The 16,817-nt window shown below is 36.7% G+C and overlaps 1 protein-coding gene across 2 annotated transcripts in view; it reads left to right on the top strand.

The window, feature by feature from the left end:
• The window catches only part of Eph (Eph receptor tyrosine kinase), a 1,044,814-nt gene that overhangs the window by 971,566 nt on the left and 56,431 nt on the right, over positions 1 to 16,817 (top strand). The window contains exon 14 of one of the 2 annotated variants that reach the window (XM_067142089.2): positions 5,505 to 5,555. The exons of the other annotated variant lie outside the window; for it this stretch is intronic. Within the exon in view, the coding sequence (XP_066998190.1) occupies positions 5,505 to 5,555 (51 nt within the window). The remainder of the gene's footprint in view (positions 1 to 5,504; positions 5,556 to 16,817) is intronic. 2 annotated transcript variants of the gene reach the window in all.

Genomic DNA, 16,817 nt, shown 5'->3' with positions numbered 1-16,817 from the left:
TAGTATTAACAAATAATTCTTCTTTGGAATCTTGTCTCTTGTCTCTTGTGGTTGGAATATTGGATGAGCAAACATAATGAAGAAGGAATGATCTTCAGACTTTCTTATTTTCTTGCTATATTTTATTTTACATATTCCTGTATTTTATAATTCTGTGTGTGCCATAACCTGCTGTTTTGCCCTATTTTGTAAATGTATGTGTACTTTCTCTTCCAATCTATGGTCTATGAACAGATGATCCAGTATGACTTAATTGTGGTTCCAAATAGTGACGAGGGCTTGAAATAAGGTGCTCTAGCAGAATGTTCATCGAGAGTGTGGAATACCTTAGGATAAAACCACATGCAGTATAGTCACATTATTAAAGATTATTAATATCTATATTTTTAAATTTGAAGAATATTACAAATGATTTTCCATAGATGTATCAGTAATGTTCATCTTAGTGGAAAATGAATTGAACAGAACAAAATGTTCAACATAATTTTTACTATCACTTTTGTTATATCTGTGAGGCCCGTGGTCCTAGGGTAGTGAGCCTGCCTCTCACCAAGAGGCCCCAGGTTTGATTCCTGGCCGGGTCAGGGAATTTTACCTGGATCTGAGGGCTGGTTCGAGGTCTACTCTGCTTCACAAATAAGTATTTTTTATTTTCCACCTTGTCGATACATTAGTTGCTTAATGGTTAAAAATGGTACATGTTTCGTATATTATTTACATCTTCAGCCACATAACACTGTTTAGATGAAAAATTCATATATTGACAAAGTATCAGTGCTTTAAGAGAAAGCGTCTTTAAAAAGAGCATAAGAAGATTAAATGATAACATTAAAAACAAAATACTCATGAGAAAATATATAAATTCTTTTTACAATTGAAAGCGGTTGTCAAAGAAACACTTGTATGATAATCCATAGAGAATATGTCCTGATGCATATTCTTTTCTTAAAACGTTCATGTTAAAAAAAGCCAATTTATAAATTAAAAATTATACATCTTTTTAGTAATTGTCGAAATGAAGAAATCTAGGTTTCATAATGTGGCTCTTATTACTATTGGAGATGATAATATCACTAATTCCTATTTGTCAATTCTTTTTAAACCTGCTTTCCTCTGGAACAGTATCTCTTGTCTTTTTTATGGTCTTGTGTCTGGTGTAGTAGTGATGTGTTCTTTCTTTTTCACATACTTGAGGAGGTGGAGGAGCAGGCGATATTGGTGTGTCATTAACTTCCTTGTTGTTACCTTCTGCTTCAAAGGGGGAGGAACACGTCATAGGGCTATCTGGAGGCGGAGATATTCCAAATTTTTTTCATAATCTTTTTCAAGTATTTTCAAATACACCAGAATTTGATCATATATATAACGGGTTGTTATACTCTATAGCCTCATTAAGGTTATAATTTTTCTTTACAAGTTGGTCTAGATGAATGTAGAAATCTTCATGTGTGTTCATTAAACTGCCCTTTTAAAATTTTTTATGATGGTGAGGTCTTGTTCTATGTTGGTAAATTTATGACCTGTGGTATTCATGTGTGTTCCCAGGTAAATTTACGACCTGTGGTATTCATGTGTGTTCCCATAGCTGAGAATCTTGTGTTTGTGTTTCAGCATTCACATGTTCTAAATATCTTACTTCAAAATTGCAGCCAGATTGTCCTATGTATGTATTCTTGCACTCAAAGCATGTAAGTTTATATATTCCTGAATCAAAAAATATATTTTTCAGAGGGATTTACTGTATCATGGTTGAAAATACTCTTGTTTCGTGTTGTTATTTGTGGAAAATGCGATTTTGAAATTTTTTCTCTTAAATAAATTTATTAAATGTATATTTGGATTATTGTATATGAATTTGATCTACTTGTCAGTTTTACTAGGTTCGATTGCTAATTTAGATTGTCGCTTCTCCGAAAATTTAGTAATTATTTTATCCATCATGTTATTGTTGAAACCATTCAGTAGGGCTTGTTGTGAGATAAACAATAGTTCTTTATTCCTTTCTGATTTGGACATTGGTATACTAAACGCTCTGTTAACATGACTATAATATGCTGAACTTTTCTGTGCCTCAGGGTGTAACGAGTTGTTCCTGATAGTGGTTGGTGTGAAAGTGGATTTTCTGTGTATTTTGAAAGAACATCCTTTTTCCTCTCTCATTGTGACTACGTCTAGAACATTCAATGACCTGTCTTCTTCTTCTTCTTCTTCTTCTTCTTCTTCTTCTTCTTCTTCTTCTTCTTCTTCTTCTTCTAAAGTGAATTTTATATTGGAATCCAAATGATTCAATTCATTTTTTTAAAAATTCTGTCGGTAAGTCTGTTATTTATTATACCGTAAACATCATCCACATATCGTGTCCAAAAATCCAATCCCTCTATTTGATTAATAATCTTTGTGTGTTCCAAGTAGTCTAAGTATATGTTAGCCAATATTCCTGGTGCTGGGGCACCCATTGAGAGTCCTTTTTACCGGTAAATTTCATTATTAAACGTAAAATAATTTAATGTATCGACAAGGTGGAAAATAAAAAATACTGAGTTGTGAATCTGTTAAAGTGCGATATGGACCATGAAGTTGATTTAATGTATTCTACTCTGCTTACATGAGAACAATTGAGGAGCTATCTGACAGGGAGACTGTCACCCTGGTCTGAAAAGCCTAGATTAATGGAGCGCTGAGTTCATATTGTCATGATAGTGTTCAAGCCCCATGGCAGGATTGCAGACTGCAGTATAACATTACGCTCAGCAGCGGGTACTGTGGCAAGTAGGTAGACAAACGATATTGTGCTAAGTAAACATATGTAAAGACAGTTTAGTTTGAAAAACAAAACAAATTCTGTTTACACATCCACAAACTTAGTCATATATGGAGAAAAAATAGAAATGCAATTACTCAATAATGAGTCACCAGTAACCATGAGTTGTTCCTTATATCAAAATACACGACCAGCATCTCTGAACAACCTCTGAAAGTTCATTGGTAGAGTTCACTTCCATCATGTGTGTACACATTCAGTAATATCCCCTGCTCCTCCTTTGAATAAAAATGTTTCATGTTATCGTATGCCACCAGCTACTTATTTTTGTTGGCTTATCCTGAGAGAAGTATTTTTTGTTACCTACTGCAAAATAATATTATGTGTGACTACTTCTGGAAAAATTAAATTACTTTCTGTTCTTCACCTGTAAGAGATGTGCTTTCCTGTCAATGAGTTTGTGTTTTATTGAAAAATATTTGGAATGCATAGTTAATAATGCACAAAATGACTTGCTATAAGAATTATATTTGCAATTTTCTTGCAGTTTTAGGTTCATAAGGAAGCAAATATAAACTTAATAATATCACTGGGTGAAATAGGTTGCATTTGCTACAGAAAGCATTGGATGTATGGAAGTTTCTGTTCTGGCCTGGGAATTATTTATGTATGGCTGTTTTTGACCCCATTGCTTCTATCAACTAGTATCTTCATCACTCCTAAACATTATTTTTTGCTTGCTTCTTACAGTGCTATGAGATCAGCAGGCTTGTTAACTTAATCAGTATCAGTATCAGTATCTCCCACTCTCCTGGTTAACGTTTAAGTCTCACATAACCCTCATCCCTCTTCTTTACATTTTTCCCTAAACAAGTAGCTAGTGTAAAATATCTACAGTCCTGGTATGGGTGTGGTTTCATTTTACGGGTTGAGACATTGTAGTCATCAGCTCTGAATTGTCTTGGTATTAGTGCTTAGTGACCTGTTCTGTTTGTTGCAGCTTTGTTTCAAGTAGGCATAGTGAAAATATCCAGGTTGAACATTTATTGAACCATATATGACTTGTGAATCACATTTAATGTTAACCATTCATATTATCTGGGTATTTTATTTTAAAGTATTTTGATTTCTTATACCAACATTTGAATCGTTGGTAAATTGATAGACCCTCTATAAATTAATTAACCCTACATTCATTGCTAAGTTCTACTCCCTGATATTTGTAGAAATATTTAGACATCATTGTTATAGTCATCATCATCATCTCGACTAGTGATAATGTCACTGCTAACTGTCTGGTGATGTTACATGGACATGATGTGGGATGAATGTTTATCATCGAAACAAAACGTTTGTGAACATGAGCTCCTAAACCAGTATTTCCACATTGATACCCCTACAAACCCTGGGAGTTCATAATATAAATTTACAAATGACTTACTTTCTGACTGAACTGAATTCAACTTATTGGTAGGGAGAACACATGTATTTATTAAGAATAGTGCATCTTTATCTGGACAGATCATTGTATTAAACAAATTTATTAAATTTATTTATATCACTAGATCCTCTTTAAAATGTAAGCAAAGGAAAAAATTTGGAAAAGTTTGTAGGCTGACCTTTTTTAAAACTTCGCCATTTCCGTAACATCAAACCAACACCTATTGGTGGTTGACGACAATGAGGTAAGAAATGGCTAGGACTGGGAAGGTATTGGCCATGGATTTAATTAAGGTATGGGCCAGGCATTTACCTGGTATGAAAATAGAAAACCTTGGAAGGCCACCTTCTGGACTGCAAATGGTGAGGCTCGAACCCACCATCTTCAGAATGCAAGCTTACAGGTGCGTGAGCTGTACTGTGTAACCAACTTGCTCAGTAGATTGAAGCTGAAGGTGTTTGGTAAGTACAGGTTCATGGAGAGAGAGTTTGCATGTCAATAAATAATACAAGTGCACCGTTCCATATAAATGCACCGTTCGAAGTTGCATTATGTTCATTTCACTGTGTCAGAAGCTAACTCTGTTTGCGGTAGTTATGAGGTTTAAACTGTGGAGTCTTCAGATTAGTAAACTACAGTAAAAATGTTGTTAGAAGTTATAGAAAATTTAATGAGGGTTCTAACCTAACACCCCTGCCACTCTCTCTATATATATATATATCCCTGGCAGTTACATTTATGCAGTTTCTGCTGTTGTAACTATGATGGTATGTACTACAGTATATCTTTTGTTGTAGTCTAAATGTCCTCTGCCTCGGTCATTGGAATGGCATGCATTAAATGTTTCCCAGATCTCATAATGTGGGAATTCTGAATATAAATCAAATCTAGACTTCTTTGCCACAAACATGTATATATGAATCATTAAGTAACATTGATGACTTTGTTCTAGTACTGCAAAATGTGCACAACTGACTCAAATAGAATATTTTCATCATATTTATTCAGAATTCACAACATGAAGCCAATTAAAGTTTGAAATTAGACCTTCAAACAATTGCATGAACTCTAAAAGTTTGGTGTTTGTTGCCATTGTTTTTTTGTGTTGTATAATTCATATTTTATTTGTTATGTCAAGGGATAGAAAGATGCTCTTTTTAAAATAATTTTGCTAAATGCTTGTATCTTGCTTGAATGCTGTGTTATATTTTAATTTACTGTGTGTTTTTTTTTTTAAAGTTGCTTTTAGGCATGGTTGTGCTCCTTCCTGTATTGTCTGTTTCTGTTTTTATTTGTCCCCAGTGCACTGCAGCTTGGATAACCCTCCTATTGTTACCACCCACACAAATGGAAGTAAGTAAGCTTCTGTCAAGCCACTAAAATTTTCAAATATAATATCTCCTTCATCTTCCTTGTTGTAGAGTAGGCTTGTAGTTTTGGAATTCAAATTTTTTTATAAATCAAGTAGATTGACGTGGGAAGAAGTGAAAATAACTTGCATAATCAAGGAAAATGCTATTGCATTTTATGAGTATAGTTTTAAAGATATGCATGCACGTATAGTGGCTCTGTGATAAAATTTTGAAGTAAAGCATATATATATTCACTATCAGAGTCAATACCGTGAGCAAGAGGCTAAAACATATAAAGCCTAAACAAAGCAATAAAACTGCTAAAATGAGCTCTAAGCAAATTGATAAGTACCATCCTATCACTGATATTAAAGCTTATCATTAATTTTTTCCAGTATAATTTCCATTGATCCTGGCTTAAAATATCTCTCTGCTTCTCAGCATTATTCTTCAAAACTATCATCTCTTCTCGGAAATAAATTGGTTATCTTCGTATCCTTCTCAACTGACTTGCTTGCAGCATCATAGAGTTTGTCTTGGGCATTCAGTTTGTTTATTATAGTAACCTTTGCTGTTAATGAAATTCTGATATTTTTAAACCTATCTGTGTACTGTTTGTCTGGAAGATCCTTTAGATTCAAATTTTCCACCTTTGTACATCATAGAATTGAGTACTGTTACAAATTAGAAAAATTCAGCCCATCGGTATTATATTATGTAACCAATAATGATTGTTGTTAAGGTTGAGTGACTACACTGGCATTCAAACCTCAAGGTTGGCAGTTTGATTCTTGCATAATCAAATGGAATTTGACCCTTAAACGGTGATATTCATCTGCAATATTTTTTCCATTCACTGCGATATTCAACTTCAGTTCGCTTACGAGTAACAATGTTGCAGTTTCCTGTGTTATTCCCCTTTACTCCTTGAATTAAAGAAAACATTTTGGAGCCACAGCATTGACTACTTGCACGTAAGTGTAAGTATCTGTAGTAGTCTATTGTTTTGTTATAAATAACAAAGCCTGAAATCACTGCCTTATTAACCCATTTTAGGCCAGTGGGTAATATACGACCCATCATGCTTCGATTTTATTTCTCTTGTTTAATGCCGTTTTTCTACATTAATGATCACTCAGTAATACAAAAGGGACATTTCGGAATGTATATAATTATTTTCAAGAAATGGTCCCAGGCATGTAGGCTTCGAGAAGTGCTGTATAAAACCTGTTTTGAGGTTACTGGAAAACAGGGTATACTTTTAGTATTCTTTTTGAATAGCGATGAATCATTGAAAAAGGTATGGAAGTGATGCTTTGGAAGTGATAGTTAATGCGCAGTTATGTTGGTAAATGTCAAATTGAATGCTGAGGTCGAAAACGACCCATGCTCTAAATACTACACTTTCTCAATGATTTTTGAGATTCCTTTTTATTAGCAATAATTTACCCTTAAATGAATGGATAGTAACAAAAAAAACGTGTAGTTTGTAATTATTTCTAACCTTGACCTAAAATGGGTTTGTTAGGTAATAGGACAAAATTCACAGTCTCTTTTTATAGTCAACAATAATGCATTGTTGAAGTCTATCAGAAAGGAGTATTTACTCAAGTCAGCTGATGGAAAAAGTATAGCATATCAAATAAAGTTTTTGATAACATTTTTTTGGCCTTATTATTGCATTCTTTTGTGAACAAGTCCAAAAACAATTGTGCAGCTTGAGGGTTAAAGATGGTTGATATGCTGGTATGTTGGGAGATTTACCTGCACAAGAAAGAACTCTTTCGGGACCAAATTTCAACATCCTGTCAGTTCCTGAAAACCATTAGCACTTAATGGGATGCTTTGTATACTAGATGTCATCATAATCATAATAAGTAATGGAAGGGAACAAATGAATAACAAATAAAGTAATATATATAGAGAAAGAAAGGAACATGAAAAGGATCACATAGTAGGTTAAGCACAATGACAGATCATTGGGGAAAGAGGGAACAGACAGAAAGAGAAGACACATGAAAACTCAAAAGGACAATCTCTGCAACTCCGTATACTGCCGTCTTCAAATAGGTAGGCTCTCCCCTCATCACTTCCAGTTCTTCTATATCCATTCCTTCTCTGCCCCAATGATATTGTATCTGCTTCCTAGCTTTCCCTTTTGTAATTAGTCATCAGTAGAAATCAGTATTTTGCTATGTTAGAATAATTGAGGAGCTATCTGTCAGTGAGATAATGACCCCAGTCTTCTAAGCGCAGAATAACTGCCAAATGAATTTGTCATGGTGAACATGTAACCTCTTAATCTGTAGGTTTTTTTAACTGAGCGGTAGTCACTTTATAGGCCAAGGCCCATCAGGGCTGTAGTGCCATGAAGGGGTGTTAGATATTTAGAAAGTATCACTCATCACTAAATTTAGAAATCAGCATTTGTGAATCTAAAAGTCTGTAAGTGCTTAAAATAGGCTCTTAACTGTAATATATGATCTACAAGTCGAGAAACATGTTCCTTTAATCATCTTGTCACCATGAGACATATGGACATATCTTTAATACATACATACATACATACATACATACATACATACATACATACATACATACATACATACATACATACATACATACATACATACATACACTAGCATAAAAAATTTTAAACTTGTTCTAACTGTTTCAGACCCACTGGCTACAATTTTGTACATTAATTTTTTCCCCAGTTGTTGTTTTGTTTTATTTCATTTTAAAAATTCAACCTTATTTAGACATTTACAATTATTTAAATTACATATCTAGCCTCAACGATGTCTGTTTTCTTGTGAACAGATCGCAGAAATCTTAACTGAAATTGGCACACCACGGCCATGATTGTTCTTCGGAAAACATGGTATTTGTTTGAAATTATTATTTCATTTTGAATTGAAGTCCAGTTGCTAATATTCTACGGGTGCCTTTTTATAGGCTTTCTTTGTACCCTGCAATAACTAATATAACTCCAGTGTTGATTTCAGAGCAGTTACAGGAGCAAATTTACGAATATACACAATTGTAACTAACAAGTCTCAGTTGAGTATAGTCTTAATATATAGTCTGACAGCTAGTGCAAGAGGGAGGGGTTACTGTAGTGCCGTTGCGTTGTGTTGCCATATTCCTTTCTACTTGTCACTCTCTCCTTTGTTCTGATCACTGTATTCTGTTGTAGCTTGCCAGACTACAACTGACTTAGTATCATGTTCAGTTCCCATTGACAGGTTGGTACCGGTACCTATATCTTGTCAAATCCTTCAACATACCCATCCTTTATCTCAACAATCACCGGGCGAGTTGGCCATGCGGTTAGGAGTACGCAGCTGTGAGCTCGCATCTAGGAAATAGTGGATTCGAAGCCCACTGTCGGCTGCCCTGAAGATGATTTTCCGTGGTTTCCCATTTTCATGCCAGGCAAATGCTGGGGCACTATCTTCATTAAGGCCATGGCCACTTCTTTCCCATTCCTAGGCCTTTCCTGTCTCATTGTCGGTCGGTGCAACATAAAACAAATAGCGAAAAAAAATCTCAACAATCCTTAGTAGCATAAACATAGAACACGTAAGAAAAATTGACATTAGGTTCCATTACAAGTAATAAATCTCATTGTAGACCGTATTGGACATCAGATATGAACATTAAAACAAGAATAATAGTTAACACCACATTACAACAGGCGTTGTAAGATGGGACATGTTTCGCTTAACAGTCGTAAGCATCATCAGCCGAAAATAAATCTTAGCCTAAAGGTAGGTCAGGGCCCTGAACCTAGTGTCCTTAACATATATGGCACCCTAAGAATCAACATTTATATTTATAAAATGAAAATAGGCTTAAAACTAGTGTGAAAAAACATGGAATGTTACAACATGGCTAAGAGAAAAAACACAATCGAGTTGAGACAGAGGATAAGAACAGAAAGTTGCCTACAATACAGAGCTGGTAGTGAAATAATTAAAATCATTAGGATATCATTGTTACCAGTCAGTCAATCCGAATGTTCAAACATAAAAACAAGAGTGAAAACATATGAGTGTTCATCATGGCTGAGTTAGAAAAAAACACGTAATCGTGTTGCCAGAGGTTAAAAATCCTAATGATTTTAATTATTTCACTACCAGCTCTGTATTGTAGCCAACTTTCTGTTCTTATCCTCTGTCTCAACTCGATTGTGTTTTTTCTCTTACCCATGTTGTAGCATTCCATGTTTTTTCACACTAGTTTTAAGCCTATTTTCATTTTATAAATATAAATGTTGATTCTTAGGGTGCCATATATGTTAAGGACACTAGGTTCAGGGCCCTGACCTAACTTTAGGCTAAGATTTATTTTCGGCTGATGATGCTTACGACTGTTAAGCGAAACATGTCCCATCTTACAACGCCTGTTGTAATGTTTATTTCCTAAATATAGGAAAGATAAGTATTGGAAAGGTGGTGTTAACTATTATTCTTGTTTTAATGTTCATATTAGGTTCCATCTTCAAATCTACAGGAGTGTACTTCTTAGAGCAGCTGTCACCTCTATCCCACAGGAACTTCCTACTATTGATAGTTTTATACACTGGCGGAACAAAAATTAAAATACCATGGAATAAGGAATGTAGAATATGGAAATATTGGCAATATATTTGTTCAGGTAACATTTAATTGAGCAAGGGTACAAGACTACAGGTTAATATCCGCGTGAGAAAAGCCATCGCAAATGTGTCATGTTGGTCCATTAGTAACCGGTTTAATCATCTGACTGTTGAATGCAGGCTTGCAAATGTGCATGCATTGTGTCGTACAGGTGCCGGATGTCAGCTTGTGGGATGGAGTTCCATGTGATGGTTAATGCCCGTTGGGAATGACGCTGGAGTTGTCGTCCAATGATGTCCCATATGTGCTGGAACGGGGACAGATCAGGGGATCGAGCAGACCAAGGCAACATCTTGACACTCTGTAGAGCACATTGGGTTACAACAGCGGCATGGGGGTGTGCATTATCCTGTTGGAAAACACCCCCAGGAATGCTGTTGATGAATGGCAGTGCAGCAGGTCGATCACCAGACGGGCGTGCACATCTGCAGTCAGGGTGCGTGGGATAATCACGAGAGTACTCCTGCTGTCATAGGAAATTGCTCCCTAGACCGGATCTCCCAGTCTAGGTCCAATGTGTCAACGCCGCAGACAGGTGGAATGCAGGCACCCATCTGGCCTCCTTCTAACCAACACATGGCCATCACTGACACCAAGGTACAACCAGCTTTCATCGGAAAACACAATGGACCTCCACTCCATCCTCCAGTGAGCTCCCGCTTGACATCACTGAAGTCGCAGAAAGAGGTGGTTTGGGGTAAGTGGAATGCAGGGCATCTGGCTCAGAGCTGTCCTTCAAGTATGGTAACTAATTTTGAACAGTTCATTGTGTCACATTGTTGCCAACTGCCGCTCAAATTGCTGCTGCAGACGCAGTCCGCTGCGTCACAGCCATGCGCCAAATATGGGGATCCTCCTCTCGGTGGTGCCACGGGAACGTTTCGAGCCTCTTCTTGTGAGCGTACCATCTCGTGAGTAATGCTGTCAGCACGCATGCACAGTGGAGACATTCCTGCCAAGTCATTCTGCAATAGCGTGGAAGGAAAATCCACCTTCACATAGCCCTATTATACAGCCTTGTTCAACCACAGTGAGCTGTTGATACTGTCCTTTTCATCGTTGTAAAGGCATTCTTGACCTGCTCACAGTCACTCCATCCAATCTTACAGATAACTAACGCCCTCGCACAGTACAGCCAGAATTTAAAGGAAACCTGATGTGCAACATCATGGGTCGCTACTAGCGCCACACTAATGCGATTTGTGGGAAATTTGAATCATCGTTATCTTCCAGATGTATAAACATGCCTACCAACATTCGTTAATCTAGCACAACCCCTTCTTGGTGTTTGGATATTGTTTCCTGCCATTGTATTTATAAACAAGGTTATGAACCACGTTCAGTAAGAAAGAGTAACTGCCATTAAATAAATCTTCCTGAAGTATAACCAGCAGCATTGTAATTGTTGGATGTTCCTTCCTGGAGTAATACTGTGCATGTGACGGCACATGGCATCCTCTTGAAATAGATCCACCTTTGTGATTCTGGCAGTTTTAGGCCTCTTCTCTCCAGGCAGTTTAGATGAGCTCTCTTCTAAGTTGCTGTATTTCTTCTTCGTAATTCTTGTCACAGTATATTTGCTAACATGAAGAGCTTTGGCAGTGAGTTCCTAGATTCTCTGGAATGGAATTAAAGGAACATTCCTTTCTGACAAACTCTTAGCCACCTCCTCAAAGAATTCCCTTTTGGCATATATCATCTCCCTTCCTTGATGATGAATAGTCGCACCACGACCACGGTATTTTCTCATGAAGCGGATGAGTCCTGGACCTCCCTCCCCTCCAGTTGAGTATTCATCATCCTAAAAATAGGTATTGAAATAAAATAGTTGTACTGTATTAGTATTTAAAAATGCTGTTGGATGCTTAATAATGCTCACACAATAGAAACAGGAATAGTATAGAACTTGCACTGAACCATTCGCAAAAATCTAGCTGAAAAGTTAGAGGTTTGGCAACTCCAAGCAGCTGCAGGTAAACAGCAGGTGCATCTCATGCAACTGCAGTGAGTCCGCCCATATTTCCATGGCAACCACAAACCTACCTCCCTTTTCTCCAGCCAGTCACGCAGTGAACAAACCCTCCCTGCACTGTCAGAGTGCTTCTGTTAATATTACGACTGTAACAATGAATGTCTCAAATTTCTGGAGCTCATTATACGTTATTTTTAGTGAGCTTTGCAATAAAGTTTCCCCGAGGTTTGTTGCCATATTCCGTAACAAATTCTAAGAGCATTTTGTGTATTCATAGTGTAACAATGACTTTCAGGACATATTCGTCACTTGTAGAAGAAGAACTTTGGGCTGGGAAGACTTGGGAATAAGGAGACGAGATGCTCGACTGTGTGGTATGTTATGATAAAAGTAAGAAATTTATTTCTCTCCCACCTATTCAATACAGCTCAATATGTTAGAGTTAAATCCTCATTAAAATAAGAATTGGGACATGTTTTGCCCTTTCCTATGGGGCATCATCAGCTGCAGCATTACCTCAAACCATATCAGGTACCTGGTTAAAATTAATCTGAAATCTACTACAAAATTGAATACATTAAAAAACTTCACTTAAAAAGCTGTCATTATATGAGTAACTTGATTTAGGTACAAGTGAAAAATTAACAATATTGATGGCCTTGAGCCATGGTCAGTGTTGAGTATGAATGAAAGTTTAAAAATTGTACAAAATGATGAAAGCGAGTATAGAACAATGCAAATGATTATATACAAAATGAAAAGGAAAAGTATTCCAACACTGTGCCATTTTTTGTAATATTGGACCTTGGCATGTATACATGATATTAGTCTTATTCAAAAGTAGCGAATAAGTTCTTTTTTTTTTTCAAAAATATGTAACTAGCCCAGAAAGACGTATTTATGTCATAGTTCTACTCGAGCACCTATGTTGAACAATTTATTAGAGAACAATTTAATGAGGCTGTTGAAATGTCATTACACCATCTTCTTCTGTACAAATGACTATATAAAAACTAATAAGGAAATGCATTCCAACACTGTGCCATTTTTCATAATATTGGACCTTGGCATGTGTATTTGATATAGTCTTATTAGAAAGAAAGTGAATAAGTTCTATTTTTTTAGTTTGTAACTAGCCCAGAAAGACATTGTATTTATGTCGTAGTTCTACTAGAGCACCTACGTTGAGGATTAATAGGTATCCTTTAACATATTGAGTTGTATTGAATAGGTGGGAGAGAAATAAATTTCTTACTTTTATCATACAGTAAGATTACTTTCAATATGGATTTGCAGTGGTTTTCATTACTTTTAATGTGTGGTATGTTTCGAGCTGTCAGTGGAGAGTTGGCATGGAATGACATAAGTATATGAATAAGAGTGAGCATAGCTTTCAAAAGTAGGAAAGATCATAATATGAAGATAAAGTTGGAATTCAGGAGGACAAATTGGGACAAATATTCATTTATAGGACGAGGAGTAAGGGATTGGCATAAATTATCAAGGAAAATGTTCGATAAATTTCCAAGTTCTTTGAAAATGTTTAAGAAGATTCTAGGTAAACAACTGATACGGAATCTGCCACCTGAGCGCCAACCCTAAAGAAGATCATTGATTGATTGATTGATTGAAGAATATATATGTTATATGGACATGGGCCTGGAAATGCTTTGTTTCCAAGTTAGAAGTCATGTTCTACAACTCTACATAGTAAATCAATGAAAACACACAGAAACAGAACATAACAGCATACCAATTTTCTTTTTTTTACAAGTTGTTTTATGTTGCACCAACACAGATAAGTCATATGGCGCCAATTGGACAGGAAAGGTCTAGGAGTGGGAAGGAAGGGGCCGTTGCCTTAATTAAGGTGCATCCCCAGCATTTGCCGGGTGTGAAAATGGGAAACTACGGAAAACCATCTAGGGCTGCCGACAGTGGGGTATTCTCCTGAATACTAGATACTGGCCACACTTAAAAACTCTTTCTTACGTGAAATGTTCATAATTCCATCTGTTAGCTTTTATACGTGCATCGACTGGCATCAACTTGCCGTCACACTGAATCCCAGATGTGCTGATTTCAATACAGTGGTGTGTTCATGCATGTATCAATACTAACTGAGGGCATTTTGAACATTTCATGTGGTATGCAGGTACATTCTTTTCCTGTGTATTTCCCATGATTAATGCACTACATAGAGTTGTAGAAATGAATTTTAACATAGCAAAAATAAAGTTTCAGGACCAATGTTCATATATCGTTTTCTTCTTCTACATGTGAGGAATGTGTCCTGAAAGTTCAGCCGCCGTTCTTCTTTGTTGCGTTCTGTATGTTTTGAGGGAATAGTGAAGTGCAGACTTCTAGTGTTTAGATTGACTGCTTGTGCATTCCAGTAATTACGTCTTTCAAAGATTGTGAACTTCATCTGATTTTTGCCCTGATTTGTGACATCTTGAATTTTGTCAACAAACAGTGCCTCAGTCCTGAGGAGGATGCTTCTCAGATTTTGGATTTATTCATGGCAGGAGAAGTGTCACATTTAGAATTACCATCAGATGAAGAAACCTTGCCTGAAGATAACCTTACTAAAGATTTGATTCAAAAGGGCATAAATGCAGGGACTGGAAAGTGAACAGAGCAAACTTGGACAGCCCATCAACTTTAAGCTGGAATTATGGGTGTGATGATAACAAAAATAATGTTGACAGTGACCTCCTTCTGATGAGCATGTGTAATCAGTGAGATAAATTTCAAGTAAGATGGTGCCTGCCAGTCATGTTGCTCCTCAAGCTGTTGAGAATTTTCAGAAATGCAATAGTTTAATGGAAAGTAATGAGTGTATAGAATTTAATTACGGGAAGAAGTTGTCAAATACCAGTGGAAATGTGGATCAGAGTAACAGGGAAAGGGAAAATAGTTCACAAAGTATCTGTGTATGTGACGCATGCATCGTGCATGCGGAAGCGGGAAATTGTGTTAACTGTCTTAATTTATTATCCGAAGTGGCCTCGAGGGGTGAAATTATTCAGATGTTAAGGGAGGACATTGAAAGTGTAAAACGTAATAGACATTATTTAAATGATGTGACTCAAGTGCAAACTGAGACATGGTCAGAGGTAATTTCAAGGAGTTCCATCAGTAGGCCTAAAACTAATCATGATCGAGGCGTAGGCCTACTCATTGAACTAAGGAATAAGTTCCAAATCCTTGAATCAATTACGTCTAGTGAAGAAGAATGTGTAAAGACTGATAACGTTCCACCCATTACAAGGAAGCCTGCACTGGGGTTGAAGAAGAAGAAATGTAAGGTAGTTGGGTATGGGGATAGGAAAGGCATAGGAATTGGAAGGAAGCGGCCGTGGCCTTAATCAAGGTACAGCCCTGGCATTTGCCAGTTTGACATGCATTGTATGCAAGCTTTGGGAAGGCATTCTTTCTGATTATATTAGACATGTTTGTGAAATTAATAACTGGTTCGATAGAAGGCAATTCGGTTTTAGGAAAGGTTATTCCACTGAAGCTCAACTTGTAGGATTCCAGCAAGATACAGCAGATATCTTGGATTCAGGAGGTCAAATGGACTGTATCGCGATTGACCTGTCTAAAGCATTTGATAGGGTGGATCATGGGAGACTACTGGCAAAAATGAGTGCAATTGGACTAGACAAAAGAGTGACTGAATGGGTTGCTATATTTCTAGAAAATAGATCTCAGAGAATTAGAGTAGGTGAAGCTTTATCTGACCGTGTAATAATTAAGAGGGGAATTCCTCAAGGCAGTATTATCGGACCTTTATGTTTTCTTATATATATAAATGATATGAGTAAAGGAGTGGAATCGGAGGTAAGGCTTTTTGCGGATGATGTTATTCTCTATAGAGTGATAAATAAGTTACAAGATTGTGAGCAACTGCAACGTGACCTCGAAAATGTTGTGAGATGGACAGCAGGCAATGGTATGTTGATAAACGGGGTTAAAAGTCAGGTTGTAAGTTTTACAAGTAGGAAAAGTCCTCTCAGTTTTAATTACTGCGTTGATGGGGTGAAAGTTCCTTTTGGGGATCATTGTAAGTATCTAGGTGTTAATATAAGGAAAGATCTTCATTGGGGTAATCACATAAATGGGATTGTAAATAAAGGGTACAGATCTCTGCACATGGTTATGAGGGTGTTTAGGGGTTGTAGTAAGAATGTAAAGGAGAGGGCATATAAGTCTCTGGTAAGACCTCAACTAGAGTATGGTTCCAGTGTATGGGACCCTCACCAGGATTACCTGATTCAAGAACTGGAAAAAATCCAAAGAAAAGCAGCTCGATTTGATCTGGGCGATTTCCGACAAAAGAGTAGCGTTACAAAAATGTTGCAATGTTTGGGTTGGGAAGAATTGAGAGAAAGAAGAAGAGCTGCTCGACTAAGTGGTATGTTCCGGGCTGTCAGCGGAGAGATGGCGTGGAATGACATTAGTAGACGAATAAGTTTGAATGGCGTTTATAAAAGTAGGAAAGATCACAATATGAAGATAAAGTTGGAATTCAAGAGGACAAACTGGGGCAAATATTCATTTATAGGAAGGGGAGTTAGGGATTGGAATAACTTACCAAGGGAGATGTTCAATAAATTTCCAA

This window comes from Anabrus simplex, chromosome 2, assembly GCF_040414725.1.
Source record: "Anabrus simplex isolate iqAnaSimp1 chromosome 2, ASM4041472v1, whole genome shotgun sequence".
NCBI classification, from domain to species: domain Eukaryota; kingdom Metazoa; phylum Arthropoda; class Insecta; order Orthoptera; family Tettigoniidae; genus Anabrus; species Anabrus simplex.
This window is presented reverse-complemented; position numbering and strand designations above follow the sequence as displayed.